Source organism: Cnephaeus nilssonii, assembly GCF_951640355.1.
Source record: "Cnephaeus nilssonii genome assembly, chromosome: 5".
NCBI lineage: Eukaryota > Metazoa > Chordata > Mammalia > Chiroptera > Vespertilionidae > Cnephaeus > Cnephaeus nilssonii.
In genome coordinates this window covers 18,831,320-18,854,973 of record NC_137076.1, presented here as the reverse complement: position 1 = coordinate 18,854,973, position 23,654 = coordinate 18,831,320, and the positions used below count along the sequence as shown (strand labels likewise).

At 54.7% G+C, this 23,654-nt stretch overlaps 3 protein-coding genes across 3 annotated transcripts; 1 reads left to right on the top strand and 2 right to left on the bottom strand.

The window, feature by feature from the left end:
• The first annotated feature begins 1,105 nt into the window (after positions 1-1,105).
• MVB12A (multivesicular body subunit 12A) lies at positions 1,106-5,518 on the top strand. The gene is made up of 9 exons (XM_079772481.1): positions 1,106-1,450; positions 1,540-1,638; positions 1,768-1,864; positions 2,997-3,123; positions 3,727-3,846; positions 3,925-4,031; positions 4,505-4,566; positions 4,895-4,951; positions 5,161-5,518. The coding sequence occupies exons 1-9, from the start codon at positions 1,367-1,369 to the stop codon at positions 5,221-5,223; spliced, it is 816 nt and encodes a 271-aa protein (XP_079628607.1). The 5' UTR covers positions 1,106-1,366; the 3' UTR covers positions 5,224-5,518.
• Positions 5,519-10,186: 4,668 nt separating this feature from the next.
• Positions 10,187-15,876, bottom strand: TMEM221 (transmembrane protein 221; the record flags this gene model as incomplete). Its single annotated transcript, XM_079772480.1, has 3 exons — positions 10,187-10,656; positions 14,589-14,674; positions 15,557-15,876. The coding sequence occupies 3 exons, from the start codon at positions 15,874-15,876 to the stop codon at positions 10,187-10,189; spliced, it is 876 nt and encodes a 291-aa protein (XP_079628606.1).
• A 2,417-nt stretch (positions 15,877-18,293) lies between these two features.
• On the bottom strand, positions 18,294-22,784 carry NXNL1 (nucleoredoxin like 1; the record flags this gene model as incomplete). Its single annotated transcript, XM_079772485.1, has 2 exons — positions 18,294-18,612; positions 22,459-22,784. The coding sequence occupies 2 exons, from the start codon at positions 22,782-22,784 to the stop codon at positions 18,294-18,296; spliced, it is 645 nt and encodes a 214-aa protein (XP_079628611.1).
• Between the last annotated feature and the right edge of the window lie 870 nt (positions 22,785-23,654).

Here is a 23,654-nt window from a genome sequence, read left to right as displayed (position 1 = left end):
CGTCGACCTATGAACCAGGAGGTCACGGTTCAATTCCTGGTCAGGGCACATGCCCAGGTTTCGGGCTCGATCCCCAGTGTAGGGTGTGCAGGAGGCAGCCAATCTATAATTCTCTCTCACCATTGATGTTTCTATCTTTCTTTCCCTATCTGAAATAAAAAAATATATATATTTAAAAAGGATGTCAAAGTAATTTTCCTTTCTCCAGACCCCTCAAAGCACAGGCACTGCTCTGAGACCACAAATCCCCTCATTGTTATTGTTGGCAGTTAACTTGAAGCATAGTAACCTCCATCTTGGGTAAAAACTGCTGTTTAAAATTTTAACCCTGCTATTCTGGCTTCTGTAAACATTTGCTTGCTTAAATAATAGGGAAAAATAAGACTACTCCCATTCCAGAGAGGCCATAAACTATGCCCCAGACAGAGCTGTCAGTGCTGGCGTCAGGCCAGGCCTTGAGATATGGTCTCATGGCCTGTCCCAGCACACAGGACTTTTTCTCAGAAGGTCCTGAAGTCTCATTCCAAATTTGGAAAACATATAAAAAAGGGAGACTTCCATCATATTGGACCCCAGAATTTGAGAAGCAAGATTTCCTCTGGGCCCGCTAGCGCTAGCAGAACGAACAGGACTCCAAATAAATTTGGCTTCTTGATTAAGGCGTCTTTTGATTTACAATATAACAAACTATCCTGCACTCACCCAAGTAAAACAAGTGTGTGTCTATCATTTTAGTTTTTATCTAAAACCAGAGGTTTCCCCTGCTTTGCTTTCTCCCGCCTCCCTAATCTATCACCAATGGATTTCAGGTAACACACTTACGTCTTCTCTTTTGATTGTAATGTATACAACAAGGTGCAAAATTGCCATTTCCCCAGAGCATCATCTCAATCCTTTGAGGTTTTGCTTCCCAACATTTGTTGACAGCTTGGCTCAAATAAACTCATAAAAAAAAATTCTTCACGGGTTTGAATGTTTCTTACACTGACAGGACTAATGGGGTTCTTCCATGGGAACACATGGTTTGTTCACTTCTGATCTCACTGTTGGCTTGCAGCTAGGGAGTCCTCTGGCGCTGAGCCCGGACATTTCCACCGGAAGTTGCTGGGCGTGAGAAGGAAGGAGAAGACGGTTTTCCGCAAACGTCTTTGTTCGCGGGCGCACCTGGGCGACGCAAGGGGGCGTGGCTCCGCGTCCCCGTGCGATTGGCCTGCGGCTTTCCGAGCACGCGCAAACGGCGCTTTACGGGCCCCGCCATCGCAGGGCCTTCTGGGAGTTGAAGTTCTGACCCCTTCCCGAACTCTGTGGCCGGGCGGCGACTCCGAGACCCGAGGCGGTCCACCACCTTCGGCGCTTGGCTTGAAGGATGGATCCGGGGCCTGACGCGGTGCCTCTGGCTGGCCTGGCCTGGTCGTCGGCCTCGGCGCCCCCGCCGCGGGGATTCAGCGCGGTGAGCGGCATCGGGGGGCAGGGGTTGAGCGGGGGCACTGGAGGCTGCCGCTGGACCGGCGCCTGGCGCTGACCCGCGTCCCGCCGCAGATCTCCTGCACTGTGGAGGGGGCGCCCGCCAGCTTCGGCAAGAGCTTCGCGCAGAAATCTGGCTACTTCCTGTGCCTCAGCACCTTGGGCGGTCTGGAGGTAAGAGGCGCCCACCTCCAGGAACCCCGGGGTCCGCCCACTCCCCCTGTCCATTCGCGGGGCCCTACGCCAGGCGCGCCGTCCCCGCCGCTCGGTGACTCGCTGTGTTCTCCCCACTCGACCCCCCAGAATCCGCAGGAGAACGTGGTGGCCGATATCCAAGTCCTGGTGGACAAGAGCCCCCTCCCGCCGGGCTTCTCCCCGGTCTGCGACCCCCTGGACTCCAGTGAGGCTCGCGTCGGAGGCTGGGGCGGCGGGGGGGGGGGGAGGGGGGAGAGTTGGGGGTGCGTCCGCGTCCCTGCAGGGAGGACCAGGGAGAGGGATGGAGGATGACAGGCGCGATTTCTGAGCCTCGGCAACCCCCTGACTCACTGGCTGCTGACAGGGTTGGCTGAGGACTCGGAGCTCTGTTCCCGGGCGGGGTGACGGGCCCTGCCCTGCGTAAAAATGTGCCATCGGCACAGTCTCTCTCCTAGAGGAACAACAGAGACCTGTTTTGTAATTGTTACTACTCCGTCTCCTTACACCGCAGCCAAGTTGAACCACGCACAGTTCTCTTTTAAATGTTTTTTTTTTTAATTGATTTCAGAGAGAGGGATCTAAACAGCAATGATGAGAAAGAATCTTCGATGGGCTGCCTCCTGCACGCCCCCTACTGGGGATCGAGTTCCCAACCGGGGCATGTGCCCTGACTGGGAATCCAACCGTGAAGTCCTGGTTCCGGGATCCATGCTCAACCACTGAGCCACACCAACCAGGCGCAGTTCCCTTTTTTCATTTCCAGGCTTTTGCACACTCCGACTCCTCTCGGGGTTAGCGGATACTTCGCCCTCCGCAGCCTTGGGGCTGCCCTTCTAGCCCTAACGGCCCTGCTTTCTAACCATCTGGCTTTCCCTGCCTCTCGTATACCTATTGACACTGGCGTTAGCAAGCTTTTTCTGTAAAGGGCCACGTAGTAAATATTTTAGGCTTTACAAGCCAGGTGGTGTCTGTTGCATATTCTCTCACACTCCCCATCCCCTTTAAAAATGGAAAAACCACTTTTAGGGAAACATTTGTTGGGTGGGATTTGCCTCATGGGCACTCAGTTCTATCTGATTCCATAGCTACCCATCCTCACGGTGGTGCACATGGTCACCCTGTGAATGCTCCTTCCTGTCACCAGAGATGAGCCTGCCCCAGAGGCTCCTAGAGGCTGCATGGGGTTCTCGCCTGTGGCTCCATCATTCACGGTTTCACCAGAGAGATTAGCACCATCCGGTGACTGCCTTAAACAGTGCCTTGGCGACTGTCACCTTGGAGCCATCTTTGGGTCCCTTCCCTGCTTTTCCCTCTTCTCACTCCCCCCACCCTCCCAGAGGCCTCTATGTCTAAGAAGAAACGCCTGTGTATGAAGTTGGTGCCCCTGGGAGCTGCGGACACAGCTGTGTTTGATATCCGGCTGAGCGGGAAGACCAAGACGGTGCCTGGATACCTTCGAATAGGGTAGGGCCTTGGTCGGCAAACTGCGGCTTACGAGCCGAGGTTTGCTGCTCTGTTGACTAATGAGTTTGCCAACCATTGGGGTAGGGCATTCCCCGCCCCCCCCTTCAAACTCTAAGAGAAAGTTTATTTAGAAAGTTACAGAGGTGGTAGAAGGGCCCTTGGAACTTAGGAGAGAGAAAAGCAGAGGTAACACACTTGGGGAAAGATGAAGGTGAGGGGGAAAGTTCGGACTTCCCCCCAGCTTTTGGCCTCCTTCCTTGCTCCCCAACTCCCATGTGTACACTCTGATCCTCAGAGACTCCCTTGAGGCCCCCATTCCTTCTACCACCTCTCTGTGCCTCAGTTTCCACATTTATAAAGGGACAGTTGTACTAGTCTTGTAGGGTCATCATGAGGGATAAATGAGTTGGTGTGTCTGAAGTTCACAGTACAGTGATGGGACCCAGCAATTGCTTAAGATGTGGGCTGAGATGCTGAAAGGAAAATTCCCCAAAAGGCAGGGGTCACCCCGAGAGCCGGGTTCCTCCTCTCTTCTCCTGGCCGCTGTTCTCAGCCCTGGCTCTGCCTTGGGCCAGAACACCCCTCTCCTCCCTCCCCATCTAGGGACATGGGTGGCTTTGCCATCTGGTGCAAGAAGGCAAAGGCCCCTCGGCCAGTGCCCAAGCCCCGAGCTCTCAGCCGGGACATGCAGGGCCTCTCCTTGGACCAACCCAGCCAGCCCAGGTGAGTGCTTGGGCTCAGGGGTGGGGGCGGTCATGGGGGCGCCGTCAGGTCTGACCTGGGCTGTCCCATCACCACCAGCAAGGGCGGCCTCCCAGAGGGGACGTTGTCGAGACTGAGCTCAAGGGCCTCCACCCTGCGGAGGAGTGACTCCATCTATGAGGCCTCCAACCTCTATGGCATCTCAGGTGAGTGCAGAGCGGGCAACTGAGGGGTTGGGGTTGAGGTTGGGTGCGACTGGCCAAAGGTTTATACAGCCCAGAAGGGGCGTGGCCACGATTGGAACCAGGCCTGGCCCCACCCGATCCCGTAAAGACTGGCAGGGGCACTGCCCTGGCCCGTGCGGTTCAGTTGGTTGGCGCGTCCTCCCTTACAACCAAAGGTTTTGGGTTCAGTTCCCAGTCGGGCACACACCCTGGTTGCGGCTTCCGTCCCCAGTTGGGGTGTGTACCGAAGGCCACTGGTGGCTATGTCTCCCTCACATTAATGTTCTTTCTCTCCCTTCGTCTCTCTAAAATCAGCAAACAGATCCTCTAGTGAGGATTTAAAATAAAACTGGCCAGGGGGAAGGGGGGCGCCTGCTGGGCCTCTGGGGTGGCAGCAGCCAGCCCCAAGCCCCCTGCCCCTCAGTTCCTTACTCCCCACCCCGTGCTTTCCTCAGCCATGGATGGGGTTCCCTTCACGCTGCACCCCCGATTCGAGGGCAAGAGCTGCGGCCCTCTGGTGAGTCTGTGCCCTGGGGGAGCTTGGGTCTGTCCCTGCCCATCACCTTCCTAGACAGGAACACAGGGACCATCATCCAGCCCTCAGCCCGCAGCACTGAGCCCAAGTTTCTGGGCTGGGGGAGGCTGGAGACCAAGTGGGCTGGAGGGCATGGGGGAGTCTGGAATGGGGGAGTCCAGAGGGGCAGCTGGATGCTGGTGGCTAGAGGCTGTGGCAGGAAGAGGGAGGGGATGGATGTCCAGGCAGATATTGAGAGAGGCTCGAAGATGAGGGAACGGGGTTCCAGGTAGGGGTCTGGGTCCAAGTCTGACCTGCCCCTGCCCACCAGGCCTTCTCTGCCTTTGCTGATCTGACCATCAAGTCGCTGGCGGACATTGAGGAGGAGGTAGGTGCTGGGGCGGGGAGGAAGGGTAGGGGGTGCTGGGACCCTCCCCCACACCAGGCCACCTGTCTCCCCCAGCTGCACCCCACCTCTCCAGGGCTGGAGATCACTTAGTCCCTAAGTGGCTTCCCGCCCCCCCCCCCCCGGCCCCCGATTCCTCACAGCAGCCTCCACGGCCCCTCCCTCACTCTGTGCTCTTCCTCCCCCCTCAGTACAACTACGGCTTCGTGGTGGAGAAAACAGCAGCTGCACGCCTGCCCCCCAGCGTGTCATAGCCCCTTCCTGTTCTAGGGAAGAGGCCCTGCCCCACACCCCCAGGACTGGCAGCTGCCCCACCCTAGCTCATGTTGGGGACCTTGGCAGCACAGGGCATTCTGGACCCTCAGCCACATGGGGAGCTGCTAGCCCGGTGGGGGTGGACCTGCTGCTTGATGGGGTCTCCTGCCCCGGGCCCTGTAGGGCAGAGGTGGGGCTAGATGGAAACCGGTGCCTTCACGTCATTTGTGTCAAGACTCTCTGTGCCCGGAGGCCACAGGCTGTCCTCTGGGCAATAAACACTATGCAGTCTGCCGTCTGGAGTCCTGGTCCTGGCCCTGAGTGTGGCGCGCGGTCTTCACCTTGTGCAAGCTGGACAGCCGTGCCCCCAGCAAGCGTGTGAAATCCCAGGGGAGGTGGCCCTGCTGCTCCTCCTGTTCCGCAGAATGGAAGCTGAGGCCCAGGCTTCTAGGTCACAAGGAAGACCCAGTCCTGCTCCCCTGCCCTTGCGCATAGTAACGTAATAGTAACAGCTTCCATGTATCATGGGCACCACTTTGCAGCACCTTAGACAGGTACTCATCTAATCCTCTCACGGCCCAGTGGGAAGCCCGTTGTGTCACCATTTTACAGATGGTGACCCTGAGGCAGCGGACAGCTACGGTCACAGCTGGGCTTAGGCCCAGAGCCTGCCCTCAGCCAGAAAGCTGTCTGTCTGTGCATCCTTTTCCCTCCGCTGAGCTATGGATACAATGGCCTGCCCTCATTATTCGCAGTAGTTCCAGTTTATAAAGTTGCGGAGAAAACTGAATTAGTGAACATTGGGTTCCTCAGGGAAATGGGTGGGTTCTATGGGTAACTGTGGTCACATTTTTGTCAAGTGATTGACACCTTGTTTATGATCCGGATACTGCTGCATCGTTACCGTTGACCTCACTGCCAACAGCAGTGTGACTCACACCTGAACAGAGCTCACCTCACACATACCTTCTCTGAGAGTCCGAGGCAGCCTCCTGGAGCTCAGGGACACCAGACGGCACTTCAGCACCACGCGTGGGGCCTTTTTAACAGCGAAATGCCGAGAGAAAGCACGGAAATGGGGAAAGCAGACCACAAAGAAGACTTGTTTACAGTCCGAGCTGGAACAGAAGGCAGAGTGCCACCTTGTTCCGCCTCTGCTGGGAACACGTGCCTCCCGGGACTCGGATGGTGCCCTGCGCTGCACGTGTCCTCCAGGGACCACGCAAGCACAGGGGTATTTTGATTTGGGGGTTTACAAAGAAGTTTTAGCCGGTAAGAGAACAGACGTGCAAACACGGATCGCAAATGAGGGGGGCGCTATTTGTGAAATTACCTGCCCCAGGCTCCTCTGTCACGTGTATGCTCCTCTGCTCTCCCCACATCCCTGTAGCCTCAGGGAAGCTCCCAGGTCTCTGGCCCAGAAGGCTAAGGGTTATTTCTCATCCACACCACGTGCCCATGGCGGTGAAGAAGGAACGGGGGGGGGGGGGGGGGGGGCGGCGGGGATGGGGATGGGGGGGCGGACTCAGAAAAGTCTGGCACTGTCAGTTAAATGGCCTAGCCAGGAAGTACCTTGTTCAAGTTCAGGTCACAGCTCATTGGCCAGAATCGGTCCCATGGGGCTTAAAGGGACAAACCACCCAACCGGGCCCTTATGTCTAACAAGACTACCCCAGGAGTCTGAGTGGGGAGACCGCCCTGCACAGGGGTCTGAGGGAAGAGGGTTCCTGCTCTGGGGTCTGAGGGTTGAAGGCCAGCCCCTGTTCTAGGGTCTGAGGGGGGAGACAAAGCCCTGCTCTGGGGTCTGAGCGGGGAGACAAAGCCCCTTTTCTGGGGTCTGAGAGGGGAGGGCAAGCCCCTGTTCTGGGGTCTGAGAGGGGAGGGCAAGCCCCTTTTCTGGGGTCTGAGGGGGGAGGCAGAGCCCCTGCTCTGGGGTCTGAGGGGGGAGGCAAAGCCCTGCTCTGGGGGTCGGATAGGGAAGACAGCTGTCTTGGAGGGGGTGGGGGAAACCATGCACAAGGTAGGTCCTCCCCCACACACTCAGCTGCCCTGAGAAAACTAGGCCTCGAGTGCTGAGCTATCTCCCCATCTCCCCTGGGGGCTCTGCGGCCCCTGCCAGGTCCCGCCCAGGCTGCTCTGGCGCCGGCCTGGGAATTCAATCTGGCTGGAAAGCAAAGGTTGTTTGTTTTCCCTGGTTGCCTTCTCAGCTACCCCGAAACCATCCCTGGATCACTTTCCAGGGCAGCCGTGTGTGATCGGGGCCCTTGGATGACCTGTGCTGGCCTTGGTCTAACTGGACCAGCTGTCATATGACCCCGCAAAATCCCAACCCTCTGTGCCCTGCTGGGCCTGGCCCCGGGAGGGACCAGGGCCACATCAATCCAAACAGCCCCAGGCACCCTAGCTGGTTTGGCTCAGTGGATGGAGCCTCGGCCTTCGGACTGAAGGGTCCTGGATTCGATTTTGGTCAAGGGCACATGCCCAGGTTTCTCCCTCTCCCTTCCTCTCTGAAATCAATAAAAATATACTCGGGGAGGAAAAAGTCCAACAGCCCCAGGCTGAGTTGACATCATCTTGGGCTACAAAGGGAATGAAGCCTGACCTTTCCGGCCTTTTGCTTGGTCCTGGGCGCTGAGAGGCAGGCATCGCAGGAACCCGGGTACCAAGTGGGACAAGGGACCTTTCTGGAGAGACACAATCCCAGGTCCGCCGCTAGCTAGCTGGTGACCCTGAGCAGTAACTTAACCTCTACACTTCCAGAACATTTCATCACCCCAAAAGGAGACCCACCAGCAGTCACTCCCCAGCTCCTGGCAGCCACCAATCTGCTTCCCGTCTCTCTGGATTTGCATGATTTGGACATTTCATACAGATAGAATCAGACAATATGGGGCCCTCTGTGTCTGGCTTCTGTTACTCAGTGTGAAGGTTCCCAGGTTCATCCGTGTTGTAGCGTGTCCGTGCTTCATTCCTTTCTGTGGCTGAGTAATAGTCCATTGTGCAGATGGACCATGTTTTGTTCATCCATTCGTCAGCTTGTGGACTTTTTTGGTGATTGTCCCTAGTACTGCTGTGAACATGCATGCACAAGGATTTGTTTGAACACCTGTTTTCAATCCTTTTAGGCCTCCTTAAATGTTGTACTGCCACCCTAGTCCTGGCCATGAGGCGAGGGGGCCAGCTTCTAGTTCCCCCGACCAGTCCAGGAGTGAGGCCCTCGGCACCAGCAGCCAGCCGGTCCTTCCTTCTCTCTCCTCCACCCTGCGTCCCCAAGGCCTGCCCCGTTCCAGAGAGTTTTAGAAACTGGAGTCCCCAATATCCTCAGGAACCTGCTGTGTCCTGGATCCCTCTGTGATGGGGTTCCAGCCATTGCTGCTGGGTGGCCTCAGTTTCCCCATCTGTGAGTAGGGTTGTCCTGAAGATGAACTGAGGACAGGAAAGCACCTGGCCCATAACATTTATTCTTATTTTATCCTCTTTGTTGATATTTGTCATGCTCACCAAGAGCCCACGCTCACTGGGCATGCTCACGTACACTGTCTCCTGACCCCGCTCCACGGTGCGGAGGAAGTCTGCAGCTTCCCAGGGACCCAGGGTGCAGATGGCCAAGGGTGGTGGGACCCCCAGGTCTGGGATCAGCTGGGTCCCTACCCAGGGTCAGGCCCTGCTGGGTGCTGCTCCTTCCCTGCCCATTGGGAAGAGTCCTAAGGGGGTTTCCTTTGCTGTGGCTGAGCCTCCTCTGCTCCTTGGGCCCTGGAGTCCTCGGGGCTCAGGAAGGGGCAGGCTGGAAAATTCCGGGGACATCTGCACATTTGGGTAGGTGTGTGTGTGGGGGGGTCAGACCATCCCCACTCCTGGTGAAATTTGTATGTATGAAGATTTGTGGGAGACAGTTCCCAGGGCAAAACCCTGTCTCCCATTCCTGCCCTCCCCACCCTCACTCCTGCCACCCCACTCCTACCCCAAGCCTGGGCTTGGCCACAAAGCACATTCAGGTGTGGCTCAAGTGACATGGAGATACTGAAGGCTAGAGTTTATTTGCAGGATGGGAGTGGGGCCAGGGCCTCTGGAGACGCCTAGGGCTCTGAGTTATCCACTCCAAGCCCTGCCAGGTCCGTGAGCCCCAGAACCTGACCATCAACCCACCTTTCTCAGCTATCAGGTGCCCCGACTGACAGCAGCACGGGCTGCCACACATTGACAACCTACTGTGCACAGGCCCCCGGAGTGGCTTCCACGGAGTCTCATGGGAGCCCTAGGCAGAGGGGTGGATGCTGTCCCCGTGTTATAGACCAGGAAACTGAGACACGGAGTGGTGAGGTCCTCACCACGGACCCACAGCCAGGAGTCTGGGTGCAGCCCTTCAGGGCTGCTGTGGCCCTGGGCTTCTCTGAGCTCTGCACACAAAGGTTTCCAATGCTCACAGACTGGAAGGAGTCGCAGAGACTGGCACTGGCAGCAGCATGGGGGTTACAGGACCTGGCTCTGATGCTCAGTACTGGCCGGGGGACCCGTGGTGAGTCACTGCCCCTCTCTGGGCCTCGGTTTCCTCATCTGCAAAATGGACGGAGACATTTAGAGAACCACTGCCTAAGCCCCCCCCTCCCCTCCTGCCTATCCCAGATCCTCATTGTCTGTCTGCGTAGCTACATTTCCCAGTCTCCCCTGCAGCAAGTTGTGGCCATGTCCTGATCAGTGAGAAATAAGCAGAAAGGTCCCAAGGCTTCCCAGGAAGACTTTGGAAAGATGCTGAGCCAGCCCTGGCCTCCGCCTTTCTCCATGAATGAGGATGTGAAGGCTGGAGCCCTGGCAGCCATTTTGTGCCATGAGGCAACTTGGAGGGCAAAAGCCGGGGGTGCTGTGAACTGAACGAGAAACCAAGCTGTACTGCTACTGTGACTGATCTCTGCAGAGCGCTCTTTCTGCTGCCTGACACCAGCTCTCCACCCCTGACCCCTGAGCTCACACCAGTGTGGAATCTTTCCCCAACGCCCCCGGCTTGTGTCCCAGCATGCTGCGCATCTCATGGGTGACCCCCTCCCAGTGCCCCCCGCTGACCAGCAGTGTCCGGTGCATGCAGGATGCAGACAGGCCGCTCTCCCGGGCACCCCCCACAGCTGCAGGCATCGAGGCAGTGACTGAGGGTCTGAGGGGGTCCCCAGGTTCTGGGCAGAATGAGTAGGGGATTTGGTGGTGGGTACCCTGCTGGGGCGGAGCCCTGGGGCTGGCCTTGGAGACTTCAGCGGAGCGGGCAGGGTCATCTTCAAAGTGCGGTGGGGACAGCTCCCGGAGACCACGGCGGGTGGCCTGGGCCGCCCGGAGCAGAGAGTGGGTCAGCACGGCCACCAGGGCCAGGGCGCCCAGGCCGAGGATGGAGGCGGCGGCTGCTCCCGCCTCGATCTCGAAGAGCAGCAGAGCATAGATGGACAGTCCTGAGGAAGGAAATGTTTCCCATTTACTCAGTCTACAAACATTTGCTCCCCAAGCCCTGGGAGAGCTTCCCAAAGAGGGGGGCAGTCATTCAAAACTGTCCAACTCGGCAGACACGTGGATTAAGTCATCGATCCTCTCACAACCCACAAATATATCATCATGATGTCAATTTTACCACAAAAGGGTGAATTTTGTTATGTGCACTTTACCACAATTAAAACAACCCAGATCTCAGGTTTTCTGAATCCCTGTCATTGGCCTTGAGTGAATCACAGCTCCTCTCCGGCCTTGGTTTGCTAATCTGACCAAGACAGTTGGCCTTGAGGACCTACCTGGTTCTCTGTCACTCTGTCCAGCATTCAGTTGGCGCCATTCATTACTGTGGGAACATTTACCAGTGTCTACCCCCTAGATACCAACAGTACCTTTCTCCCACCCTGTGTGACAACCAAAAATTTCTCCAGATATTGCCCAATATCCCCTGGGGCATAGTCAGCCTCCATTGAGAACTGCCAGTCCAGTCCCTGTCCCCACCCTGGAGGCTGGTCTAGAAGCTCTGACCCACCCCTGTGGCATCAGTGACCTGTATAGTGCTGGGCGTGGCCAATCAGAGCATTGCTTCTCGTCTTGTAGAGATTGGTGCAGGGATTTTACATGACCCAAGCTCAGCCCATTAGAGTCAGCACTAAGACTTTTGCTTGGGATCTGAGAACCCAGAAACTTTCTTACTGCCACCCCTGGGGAACTTGTGAGAGAAGCCGAGGGCTGATAGATTTCTTGGCACCTTATGGGAGTGTTTTTATGCCTTCTTCTGTACTCTTGCTTTTGAGGATGACACATTGTATCGGACATTAAAGTGAGGGCAAGGACGTTTCCGTTCTAAACAATTGTTTTTTTCAAATTATAAGAGAAAGTTTATTTAGAAGGTTACAGAGGTGGAAGAGGTCAGCCAGCTGGGCTCTGTGGGCTTAGGAAACGAGTTACAGAGGCAAAAGGAGGGCCCTTGGAGCCCAGGACAAAGAAAGAGAGGGCACGCCTGGGGAAGGAGAGGGGGGCAGGCAGAGGTGTGCTCAAGGGAGAGAAAGAGCGTGCGGCTCTGAACAGTTTTCCCCCCCAATATATTTTATTGATTTTTTACAGAGAGGAAGGGAGAAGGATAGAGAGTTAGAAACACCGATGAGAGAGAAACATTGATTCAGCTGCCTCCTGCACACCCCCTACTGGGGATGTGCCCGCAACCAAGGTACATGCCCTTGACTGGAATCGAACCTAGGACCCTTCAGTCCAAAGGCCAATGCTCTATCCACTGAGCCAAACCGGTTAGAGGTCTGAATATTTTTGAAAAGGTCTTTATAATTCTTTTGGCTCTGGTTAGCAATGAATGGAGGGTTGACTGGCCATACTGGGGGATTCTTGCCAAGTGAGGTCTCCTAACCTCAGAAAGACTCTAAATGGGAGCTGAACGAATTCTTAATCTAATGCTTGATGAGACTGACATAGTTACCTTTTTTTTTTTTCCCTTGTGAGTTTTCTCATATTTTAAAATGAGGATACTTTATTCTCTAAGTCTCCAACATGTTTGCTGGCTCATGAAAAGACAGGAGGTTGTAGGCATTTTGTCGAAAGCACGGATACAGGCATCTTTCTAAGGGGAAGCAGGTGAAGAGGTGAAGCAAGAGGCATTTCTTTTTTTTTTTAAATATATTTTATTGATTTTTTACAGAGAGGAAGGGAGAGGGATAGAGAGTTAGAAACATTGATCAGCTGCCTCCTGCACACCCCCCACTGGGGATGCACCCGCAACCAAGGTACATGCCCTTGACTGGAATCGAACCTGGGACCCTTCAGTCCACAGGCCGATGCTCTATCCACTGAGCCAAACCAGCTTTGGCAAGAGGCATTTCTGATGGCCTCATTTGAGCAGCTGGATTCAATCACACCTGAGGCCAACAATCCCCTGGTCTTTTCAGATAGTCACCCCATCCACTCCCTTTGTTGTTGTTGTTAATCCTCACTCCAGGATACTTTTTCCATTGATTTTTAGAGAGAGTGGAAGGAAGGGGGAGAGACACAGAGAGAAACATCTCATATCTATTGGTTGCCTCCTGCATGTGCCCCAACCCGGGGCCAGGGATCAAGCCTGTAACCGAGGTATGTGCCCCTGACCATAATCGAACCTGGGACCCTTCAGTCACAGAGCTGATGCTCTAACCCAGTGGTTCTCAACCTTTCTAATGCCTTGACCCTTTAATACAGTTCCTCATGTTGTGGTGACCCCCAACCATAAAATTATTTTCGTTGCTACCTCATAACTGTAATTTTGCTCCTGTTAATGTATCGTAATGTAAATATCTGTGTTTTCCGATGGTCTTAGGCTCTACAGCAGCGGTTCTCAACCTCGTGACCCACAGGTTGAGAACCACTAGCAGGGTCGCTCGCCTAAGACCATCAGAAAACACAGATATTTACATTACGATTCATTAACAGGAGCAAAATTACAGTTATGAGGTAGCAACGAAAATAATTTTATGGTTGGGGGTCACCACAACATGGTCTTAGGCGAGCGACCCTGCTAGTGGTTCTCAACCTGTGGGTCACGAGGTTGAGAACCGCTGCTGTAGAGCCTAAGACCATCGGAAAACACAGATATTTACATTACGATACATTAACAGGAGCAAAATTACAGTTATGAGGTAGCAACGAAAATAATTTTATGGTTGGGGGTCACCACAACATGAGGAACTGTATTAAAGGGTCAAGGCATTAGAAAGGTTGAGAACCACTGCTCTAACCACTGAGAAAACTGGCTAGGGCTCCACTCTTTTTTTAAAAAAAAAAACCCCAACCCATATCTGGAGCATTTTAAGTCAAACAACAAAAGTTAAGCTGAGTTCCCTGCACTTTACATACAAATTCCCATAGTGAGCCCTAGTCTCACATCTCATAAATACGTATTTTAATTGTATCTCCTAAACATTTGTCAAGATTACAACAAAATATAACACGTCAGGAGTCTCTTTAAAGAAACTTGATGACTTGATGCCTTTACCAGCAGGTGTGGGTGAGAACATTGATCTAAGTTATTAAAAGTCAGGGAGGAGCCGAAACCGGTTTGGCTCAGTGGATAGAGCATCGGCCTGTGGACTGAAGGGTCCCAGGTTCGATTCCGGTCAAGGGCATGTACCTTGGTTGCGGGCACATCCCCAGTAGGAGGTGTGCAGGAGGCAGCTGATCGATGTTTCTAACTCTCTATCCCTCTCCCTTCCTCTCTGTAAAAACTCAATAAAATACATTTTAAAAATTAAAAAAAAAAAGTCAGGGAGGAAAAGAGGATGATGTGTCCTCTGGCACCCAGCTAATTGTTTTTACTCTCACTCTCCTTCATGTTTGGGGATTTTAAACTGCATTTCTGGTTTATAAAGTGTATCTCTCCTCCCACCCACCCCCCAGCCCCCACCCAACTCCTTAAGCCATTCTTGAGCTGGAAGTTCTAACATTTGTAACCAAAACAGTTTTTTGCTAAGGCCAACCTCTGAAACTATCTCCTGAAACTATCAAGGACATAGAAAATTTTGTTCAAAACCAAATGTAGAAAACTGATGAATCAGGAGTGTTCTGAAGACAGGTACCATTTATGAATCTCCCCCCACCCCCCACCCCACTGGAGCCAGATGCCATCTGCAGGCTTTACTCAAAATCCTCTCAGCAATTCCATGAAGCAACAAACTGTTATCATCCCATTGTACTGATAAGGAAACTGAGGCACAGAAGGACTTTTCCCAAGGTCCCCCTCCCCCGAGTGAGAAAGTGTCAGACCCAGGAGTCAAACACAGGCAGGTGGCTCCCGAGTTGACCCCAGTTATGGGACCATTAACCCTGGCCATTCCCACCCAAGGCCCCCACACCCCACGTCCGGTCCCCCAGCACGCACCTGCTAAGTAGACGGAGACCCCACAGCAGAAGAGGCCCACGGCCACATGTCTGAGGAGGCGGCAGTCATAGAAAAACCAGTCAGACCTGGGCGGAGGGGGCAGGAAGAAAGGGCTCAGGAGGTGGAGCTGGCTGGGGAAGGCTGGGGCGGGAGGGAGTGGCCCAGCTTTGGGGGAAACAAGGTCTGTGTGAGGATCCATCCTGGACACTCATCCATTGTTCCAGGTCCGCGGTTGGCAAACTGCGGCTCGCGAGCCACATGCGGCTCTTTGGCCCCTCGAGTGTTTAGCAAAGGCCAGCTTAGGAGTACGTACCCTAATTAAGTTAATAACAATGTACCTACCTATATAAGTTTAAAAAATGTGGCTCTCAAAAGAAATTTCAATCGTTGTGCTGTTGATATTTGGCTCTGTTGACTAATAAGTTTGCCGACCACTGTTCCAGGTAAATGTTCACCACCATTTACCATCCATCTATTCCTGTCGATTATTCAACCATATACCCATCCATTTAACCATGCACTATAAACTCATCCGTCCACTCATCCATGCATCCATGCATCCATGCACCCATCCATGCATCCATCACTGATCAACCCTAAGCCTGACCCCCGGTCTCTCTGCACTCAGAGCCTAATGCCCCCTAAATGACAAGAGCTTCCACCAGAGAGCTAGCGGACCCCTGGCCCTCTCTGAGCCTCAGCTGGCACATATGGCAAGCGGGTGGTGGGGGGGGGGGGGTGGGGTCGCAGCAGTAGTTTCACCTGCTATAAATTTTCAACTAATAGAATTGAGAGAGGGAGGCAGGGATGGAAGAAAGGAGGGAGGAGGGAAGGGTAAATGGGTGGAGGGAGCGATGATAAAGGGATGGGGGAAGGAAGGGAAGCTCCCCCCAACCTGAGGCCCAGAGAGGGGTAGGGGCTCGCCTGGGCTCGCCCAGCCCCGGGCCGGGCGGAGGGGCCAGTCCTACCTGCCGGGGCCGGGCCCCCGGGCCAGCTCGGCGCCCAGGTGGCCGCAGAGCGCGGCGAGCAGCAGGCAGGTGAGGCTCAGCACCAGGGCGAGCGCGGCGAGCGCGGCGGCCAGCGGCAGCAGCGCCCCGGCCGCGTCCTCGGGCAGCCCCGGGCCCGCGCCCAGCTCCGGGCCCAGCCCGTCGGCGCGCGCCCCCCGCAGCTCCGCGCGGCCCGCCTGCAGCTGGAACAGCAGCTGCGCGCCCAGCGCCGCCAAGACGGCCGCCGGGACGCCCAGCAGGATCATCGCGGCCAGCACCCGGTCGCTGTAGGAGCGGGCCATGGCGGGGCGGGCGGGCCGGGGCAGTCGAGGAGTCAGAGGTTTTCAGGGGCAGGGGAGTTGGGGGGGGGGGGCGGGGGTCCTGAAGGGGGCGGGGTCGCAGGGGTGTTTGAAAGTTGGGGTGACTTCAGGAGCTTCGGGGTACAGGTCGCACTGGGGACGAGGAAGCTCTGCGAAAACTTGAGACGGTCTTTTCTCCTCCTTTGGAGGACCCTGCGGGCGCCCCCTCCCGGCTCCGGGTGCTGGCGGGGAGGGGCCGGCGTGGGGCGGGGCCGACAAGGGGAGGGTGGCCCCCCACGAGGGGCCAGGGCGTGGTAGTTCCATGCAGGGACCCCTAGAGGTCTCTAAAGTACCCCCACCTCTGGCCTAAGCACCTGTTTCATTGTTGTTTTTTAAAAGAAACTTGGCCCCGGCCCGGCTCGGTTGGTTGGAGCATCCTCTGGGACACCAGAGAAGTTGCCTGTTGGATTCGGGTTAGGGCGTGTTCTCTCTCTCTCTCTGTCTCTCTCTCTCTCTCTCTCTCTCTCTCTCTCTCTCCCTCCCTCCCTCCCTGTCTCTCTCTCTCATATCAATAAAAACCCCACAAAACCGTTGTCTTCTAAAAGCTGCAGATGAACCTGCACCCTACTGTTAGGTATACTGAATTTAAGAGCCATTATCACACAGGGTCCAATGCACAGGTGGCTTACTGAGGTCCACAAAGGGAAAGCTGGCTGGAACCTGAAATAGGCGGCATCGCCGACTGATCCTCGTTGTCTTCACCTGGAGATGGGGGGTTAGGGGTGAGAATAAAATAAGGCGCTCACTAGTCCAGTCCCCAGGCCTCCCAGGCCCAGAGCAGCGGGCGTCTCAACTTTTCTGGAGATTAGGCGCAGGGAAGGGGGTTTACATCTCATTTACATGTTTGGTTCCGCCCCGCCCCCCCCCCCAAACTTGGCTCACCATCCCTCCCTCAGGTGGCGCCAGAGGCAAAACCGAGAGGTTCCTGGCGCCTAGATAGCTCCAGTCCTCGTCGGACCTGCCAGATAGGACCTAGCCTTCGTGTCATTTTTCAGAAGAAAGAAAGGAGGCTTAGAGACGGGAGGTGACTGTCCTGGTCATACAGCCAGGAAGTGGCTCCAGACGGGAGTTTTGATTTTTTTATTTCTCTACTAGAGGCCTGATGCTCGAAATTTGTGCAAGGGGCTCGGCCCTTGCAGCCCCTCGCAGCCCCGGCTTTGTCCGGAAGGTCGTCCGGACTGTCGTTCTGCTGTTCGAACTAATTAACATATTAGCTCTTTATTACATAGGATTCTGTTGTCTCTCCAGGAACATTCGGGACCCCAGCATCCATGACACCAAGTATTGAAATGCATCCCGTATAAACCATAAAGGATTGCTGTAGTCTTGAATATTAAATAAATATATGGACCACTCTTTTTCCCCCTTTTATTGAATTTATTGGGGTGACAACTGCTTAACAAAATTATACAGGTTTCAGGTGCACAATTCCACAACATGGACATCTCATTTCATGGAAGATGGGCTGAGCGTCCTCAGCACGATTATTCGATTTTATTTGCATTTTCCCATGTTGGACCCAGTAACCATTCCACCTCACCCAGGTCTTAAAAATATTTCTGGAGACCCGGACAGGAGGCTCAGACGCGGCCTCTGGAGGACAGGACAGGCCCTGGGTCTGCCCCCTTTTGGGAGAGGGCATCTCTCAGCCAGACCTCCGTCCTGCTCTAGGTCCCACCCTTCATCTGGGGGTGTGTGTGTGGGAGGGGGGGTGGGGGGGGGCGCGGAATCAGAACAGACTCCTCCAGTTCCCACCCTGGGCCTCAGAAAGACCCTTCTCGGCCCTGACCGGCCTGGGTCAGTGAGTAGAGCATCTGCCCAAGAAGGATCTCCGGTTTGATTCCTGGTCAAGGGCAAGTACCTGGGATGCAGGCGCGTGTGGGAGGCAACCAATCAATGTGCCTCACATCCATTTTTTTTCCCCTTTTCTTTCTCCCCTCCCTCCCTTTCTCTCTTAAAAAAAAAAAATCAATGGAAAAGATGTCCTGGGGTGAAGATTAACAACGACAAAAGACCCTTCCCACTCCCCTAGGGCCTTTCCCGCCATCTGGAGAACTCAGGACTTCTTCTTTGCCCCCTACACTCCCCCCACCTCCCGGCTAGGGCCCCACCTCTGGCCAGAACTCACAATGGTCCTTCCCCTCGGACCCTGTGGGGCCGTCTGATTCCGCTGTCCTCATCTCTGATTCCACCTTGGGGAGCTGAGAGTAGCCCCCGGCCCCACCCACCACGGGTAAGGGGTGAGGGGTGAGGGCGCACCATAGACCCGCCCCACCAGGGGGTCAGAACCCCGATCCCACCCCCGCCTCCTCGGAGGTGTCATTACAGAACCCCCTCTGGCCTCCCCCTCGCCCCCCAGGTCAGAACAGCTCCCCGGCCCCGCCCTCCGGCCCGGGGTCGCCCCCTGCAGCCCGGCCGTGTGCGCCCCGCCCCGCCCCGTCCAGGCGGTACTTGCGGCGGCGCAGCGGCTCGGTGAGGCTGCGCGGCGCGGGGTCGTCCAGGTCCTCGGGCTGCAGGAAGCTGCGGTCCAGCACCTCCGCCGCCTCCTGCCAGTTGGCGAAGCAGGCGGGGCCCAGGCGCCGGATCTCGTCGGCCGCGTCGCGCGTGAGCACGTCCCCGCTCGGCTTGAGCACCACGACGGCGGGCAGCCGCTCCACCGAGAACTGGCGGCCGAGGTCCCTGCAGGGCCGGCAGGTCAGTGGCCCCGAGCCGGGAGCCCCGCATCTACTGAACGCCCGGTGTGCACTGCCCGGGCGGGGCGCTGGGGGAGCCCGGGACTCGCTCGAATCTCCGGGACTTGGCACCGGCCGTCTCCTGTCCGCTCCACCTGTGCACTCTTCCCAGACCTCTGCCCCTGGAGACCCAACTTCACATCGCAGCACCTCCTTTCCCCCTGCTGTTCAGGGCCGCTCAGCACCCAGCACATTGCATTGGCGATCTCTCCCTTTCTCCCAAAATAGAACTAGCTTCGCCAGGGCACGGGGTTCCGTTCTTACTCACCGGTGTCCCCAGTGCCCGAAACAGTGTGGGACGCAGAGTAGGCACTCCGGAAATGCGGGGAGGGATGCATGAATATTGATAAATGCCGTAAAGAAGTGTGGGTAAGGGGCTGGCGGTTAGGGAGGGCCTCTCCCAGGAGGTGACCTTTGAGCTGAGATCTGCAGGAGGAGGGGGGGGGGGGAGCTGGGGGAAGGGGTCCCAGGCAGAAGGCGCAGCCCATGCAAAGGCCCTGAGGTGGGAGGGAGATTGGGGTGCTGACTGGATCACGCAGGCCCCACAGGGTCACGACGTTTTCTTTTCAGTCTGAGGAGGAAGCTGGTGAGAACCATCCACAGCCCCAGGAGATCCAGGACCTATCTAGGCCAGAATCCCTCACAGTCTCCGCGGAGTAAAGGGAGCCAGACTGGGCCCATCACCCCCCCCCCCACCCCAAATTATAATAGAAAGTTACAGAAGTAGCAGAAGCGAGCCAGCTGGACTGCGTAGGCTCAGGAAACAAGTTAGAGGCAGAAGGGCCCTTTGGCTTAGGAGAGAGAAAGGCGAGGCTAACCCACGTGGGGAAGAGGAGAGGGAAAGGCCGGGAGTGCTCTCCAGAGGGAGATCTCTCACCCTCGGTTCTTAATCCCCCCCCCCCCCCCTGGTTCCTGGGTGGTCCTTCCCCAGCCTCCACACAGAGAACACAGCACACCTGCGAAACCCCACAGGAGCCGGTGGCCAGACAGCAAGTGAAAATACAGGACACCCAGTGAAGTATGAATCTCCTATAAACAAATAATTTTTAGTATAAGTATGTCCCATGTAGTATGTAGGACAAGCTTATACTAAGAAATTATTCATAGTCTGTGTGAAATTTGTGTTTTACTGGGCATCCTATATCTGGCAATCCTGCGGGGGGTGGGGATGGAGGGTTAGAACTGGCTCACTTTCTCCACTTACCAGCTGGGTGCATGTTTTGTTGCGAGGAGTGCCTCAAACAAGGTCAGCCTTTTCTACGATGCCCTGGCAGCTGGCATTTCTGCCTCGGGGGAGGGCAATGTTGCCACTTCTGGGGACAGGACCCCTCCCGCCCCCGCTCCCCAGCTGCAGAGGGCAGTGGGAGTGAGCCAATGTCCAAACTAATCTTGGGTGGAGAATGAAGTTCTTCATGACCAGAAACTTCCAACTTTGTTGTGTAACAAAATGAATGAAATCAGAAAATGTCACGAAGTCTGCAACTCACTTTCAAATGTTTCAGCACAAACTTCGCACGTGTGTGCCGGTAGATACAGCAAATGTGGCAGAATGTTAACAATGGCCTAGCGTTTCCCTTGTGTGCTTCTTCCAACTTTTTGGTATTTTTGAAAATTTTCATAATAAAACGTTGGGGTTTAAAAAGAGTGAAAGGCTTACTGCAGAAAAGGGGAAAGTTCTAAAATAGCCACAGCCCGCTGGTTTGGCTCAGTGGATAGAATGTCGGCCTGTGGGCTGAAGGGTCCTGGGTTCGATTCCGGTCAAGGGTACATGCCCGGGGTTGTGGGCTCCATCCTCAGTGTGGGTGTGTAGGAGGAAGTCGATCAATGATTCTCTCTCATCACTGATGTTTCTATCTCCCTCTCCCTCTCCCTTCCTCTCTGAAATCAATAAAAGTATATATTTTAAACAATAGCCACAAACCAAAGCACCCTTTATTGGGCTGTTAGTTGTAAAGCTGGACTCCAGCCACCTCTCCCTCTCTCAGCCCCAGCGCCCTCCATGGCTCCCAGCTGTGCTGAGGACCGCATGCACACTTGTTACGGTGGCATGTGGGGCACTGCTCCACGTGGCGCCTGCTGACTCCTCACACCTGCAATTACTTACCGTTCCCTACATTGGCTGTCCTTCCAGCCCTTGTGCTGTACTATGGCCTCTGCCTAGAAACCCTCGTCTTCCCTCATCCTTCATCCTCCCAACCTTCCTGTCCTTAGAGGTCTCTCTTCAAAGCCACTTCCTTAAATGAGCATCCCCTGACCCCCACATCTCAGCAAGGACCCCCCCTCCCCCATTATATCTCTGAATGGCACCCTTCCTCTTCCTTTGTCCTCCAGAACATACTGCAGTTTGCTATTATGTATGTGAGTCTTTGTGTGAAACTCGCTGGGGGCTGGATGGACACAGGGATGTGTAGGCCCTACGCTGTACCCCTCAGTCTTCCGTATATGGACTGGCTGCTCAACACCAGATGGCGCTCTATCAGTAAACGAATACCGTACATCAAACTAAAAAGCTGCACAGCAAAAGAAACCATCATCAAAATGAAAAGGGAACCCACTGCATGGGAGAACATATTTGCCAATGATACAACTGCTAAGGGGTTACTTTCCAAAATATATAAAGAACTCAACAAAAGGAAGACAAACAGCCCAATTAAAAAATGGGCAAAGGGCCGAGCCAGCGTTGCTCAGTGGTTGAGCGTCAACCTATGAACCAGGAGGTCACAGTTCGATTCCCGGTCAGGGCACATGCCCGGTGTTGCGGGCTGGATCCCCAGTGGGGGGCGTGCAGGAGGCAGCCAATCAATGATTCTCTCTCATCATTGATGTTTCTATCTCTCTCTCCCTCTCCCTTTTTCTCTGAAATCAATAAAAAAATATTTTAAAAATATGGGCAAAGGACCTGAGTAGACACTTCTCCAAAGAGGACATATAGATGGCCCATAGACATGAAAAAAATGTTCAACATCACTAATCATCAGAGAGATGCAAAATAAAACTACGAGGTTTCACCTCACACCTGCCAGAATGGCTACCATCAATAAATCAACAAACAGCAAGTGCTGGCGAGGATGTGGAGAAAGGGGAACCCCAGTACACTGCTGGTGGGAATGCAGACTGGTGCAGCCACTGTGGAGAACAGTATGGAGTTTCCTCAAAAAATTAAAAATGGACTACCGTTTAACCCAGCGATCCCACTTCTGGGATTATATCCTAAGAATTCCGAAATACCAATCAGAAAGAATATATGCACCCCTTTGTTCATAGCAGTGTTATTTACAATAGCTAAGATCTGGAAACAGCCCAAGTGCCCATCAGTAGATGAGTGGATAAAAAAGCTGTGGTACATTTACACAAGGGAACACTGTGCAGCTGTAAAAAAGAAGGATCTCTTGCCCTTTGCAACAGCATGGATGGACTTGGAGACTATTATGCTAAATGAAATAAGCTAGTTAGAAAAAGATAAATTTCACATGATCTCATTTATATGTGGAATCTAAAGAACAATAAATAGAATAGGTCCAGAGGCATGGATGCCTGGAACAGACTGACAGATCTCAGAGGGGAGGAGAAGAGGGGGGCAGGGAGAGATTAACCAAAGAACTTATATGCACAGCCTATGGACAGACACAATAGTGTGGTGAAGGCCTGGAATGGGGTGCGGACTAGGTGGAGGGGGGGAAGTGGGGGACATCTGTAATACCGTCAACAATAAAACAAACAAAAAAATACTTCACTCTCAGCAGAAACAGCCCCTCCTCCAGGAAGCCCTCCCCGACCTCCCCTCCCACCTCACCTCCTCAGGTCATCCTCGAAGGGCAGGAAGAGCCACTTCTCAGGCATGTCCTTGAGGAACAGGTCCTGCTGCTCCTCGGTGGTGTCCTGAGACACGTACACCAAGGCCAGCTGGGCTGCCCGCAGCACGTAGAACTCATCCGTAAGCCGAATGAAGAAGTCCCTGAGAATCGGTGCAAAGGCCTGGCACTGGGGGCAGGACCCAGCGCCGAAGAACAACAGCACCAGCCGGTTGTCCAGCCTGCGGCTGAGCTCTGCCTCTGTGTCCAGTTGGTCCTGGTCACTGTTGTTTCGGATCAGAACCCGACCGGAGAATAGGGAGGCCATGGCAGCCCCGGCGAGGGCCTGGGAAAGGGCGCAGGGACCCGTGTGGCCCTGGGCCTGCTGGCTGGCTGCTGTCCCGGGATTAGGGAGCTTTAGGAGGTCAGTTCAGGGCCTCGCTAATCTGCCTAAGCCATGACCTGATTCTGACCTGATTCTGCAGAGCCTCCCAGGGACCTTTCTCGAGGGATAACTGCAGATGCATTTTTAAAAATGCCCAGGACTGCAAAGGAAACCCAGCAGACTGACCTGTGGTATGAAACCTTTTCCTTACGCGATGTAAAAACACATGCTTCTTCGTGAACACATGAAGTAATCCCGATTCACCGGGGCTCCGCTAATCACTGCAATCTCCAAGTGGAGACGAGCATAAGTGGTATTTTGAGGTGTCTGCCGTGACCAGGATGTGAAGTGAAATTACCTTGGGTTTCCACGGGTGAAAGGGTCACAGGACCGGCCCGTGCCTGCCTTGACAGGCTTGAGAGGCTTGCTAGATTCCAGTGAGAAGTTAATGAAAATAAAGATGACTTCCCCCCTGAATTCTGTCTGGACGGTCCACCTTAAGGTCCCCTGATGTGCAAGGTTGAAAATCATGGCCACCGTATTTTGCAGCCCCTTCCGTCAAGAGATGGAAACCAGTTCCCCTCTCCTTGAATCCCAGCTGGCTTGCGACCTGTTTCGATCAACAGAAGGTGGCAGAAGGTGTGAGTTTACAGGATTGCGCTCACCTCCCGCTGTCACCCTCTTGGGATGCTTCCTCCAGATGCTCCCAGTATTAGATCAGACAAGGGTCTCACGGTCTGGGCAGCTCTAAGCGTCACTACTAAACGTTAAAGTGTAGCACACACAGTGTTTGGCAGACAGCTGGAAACAGGG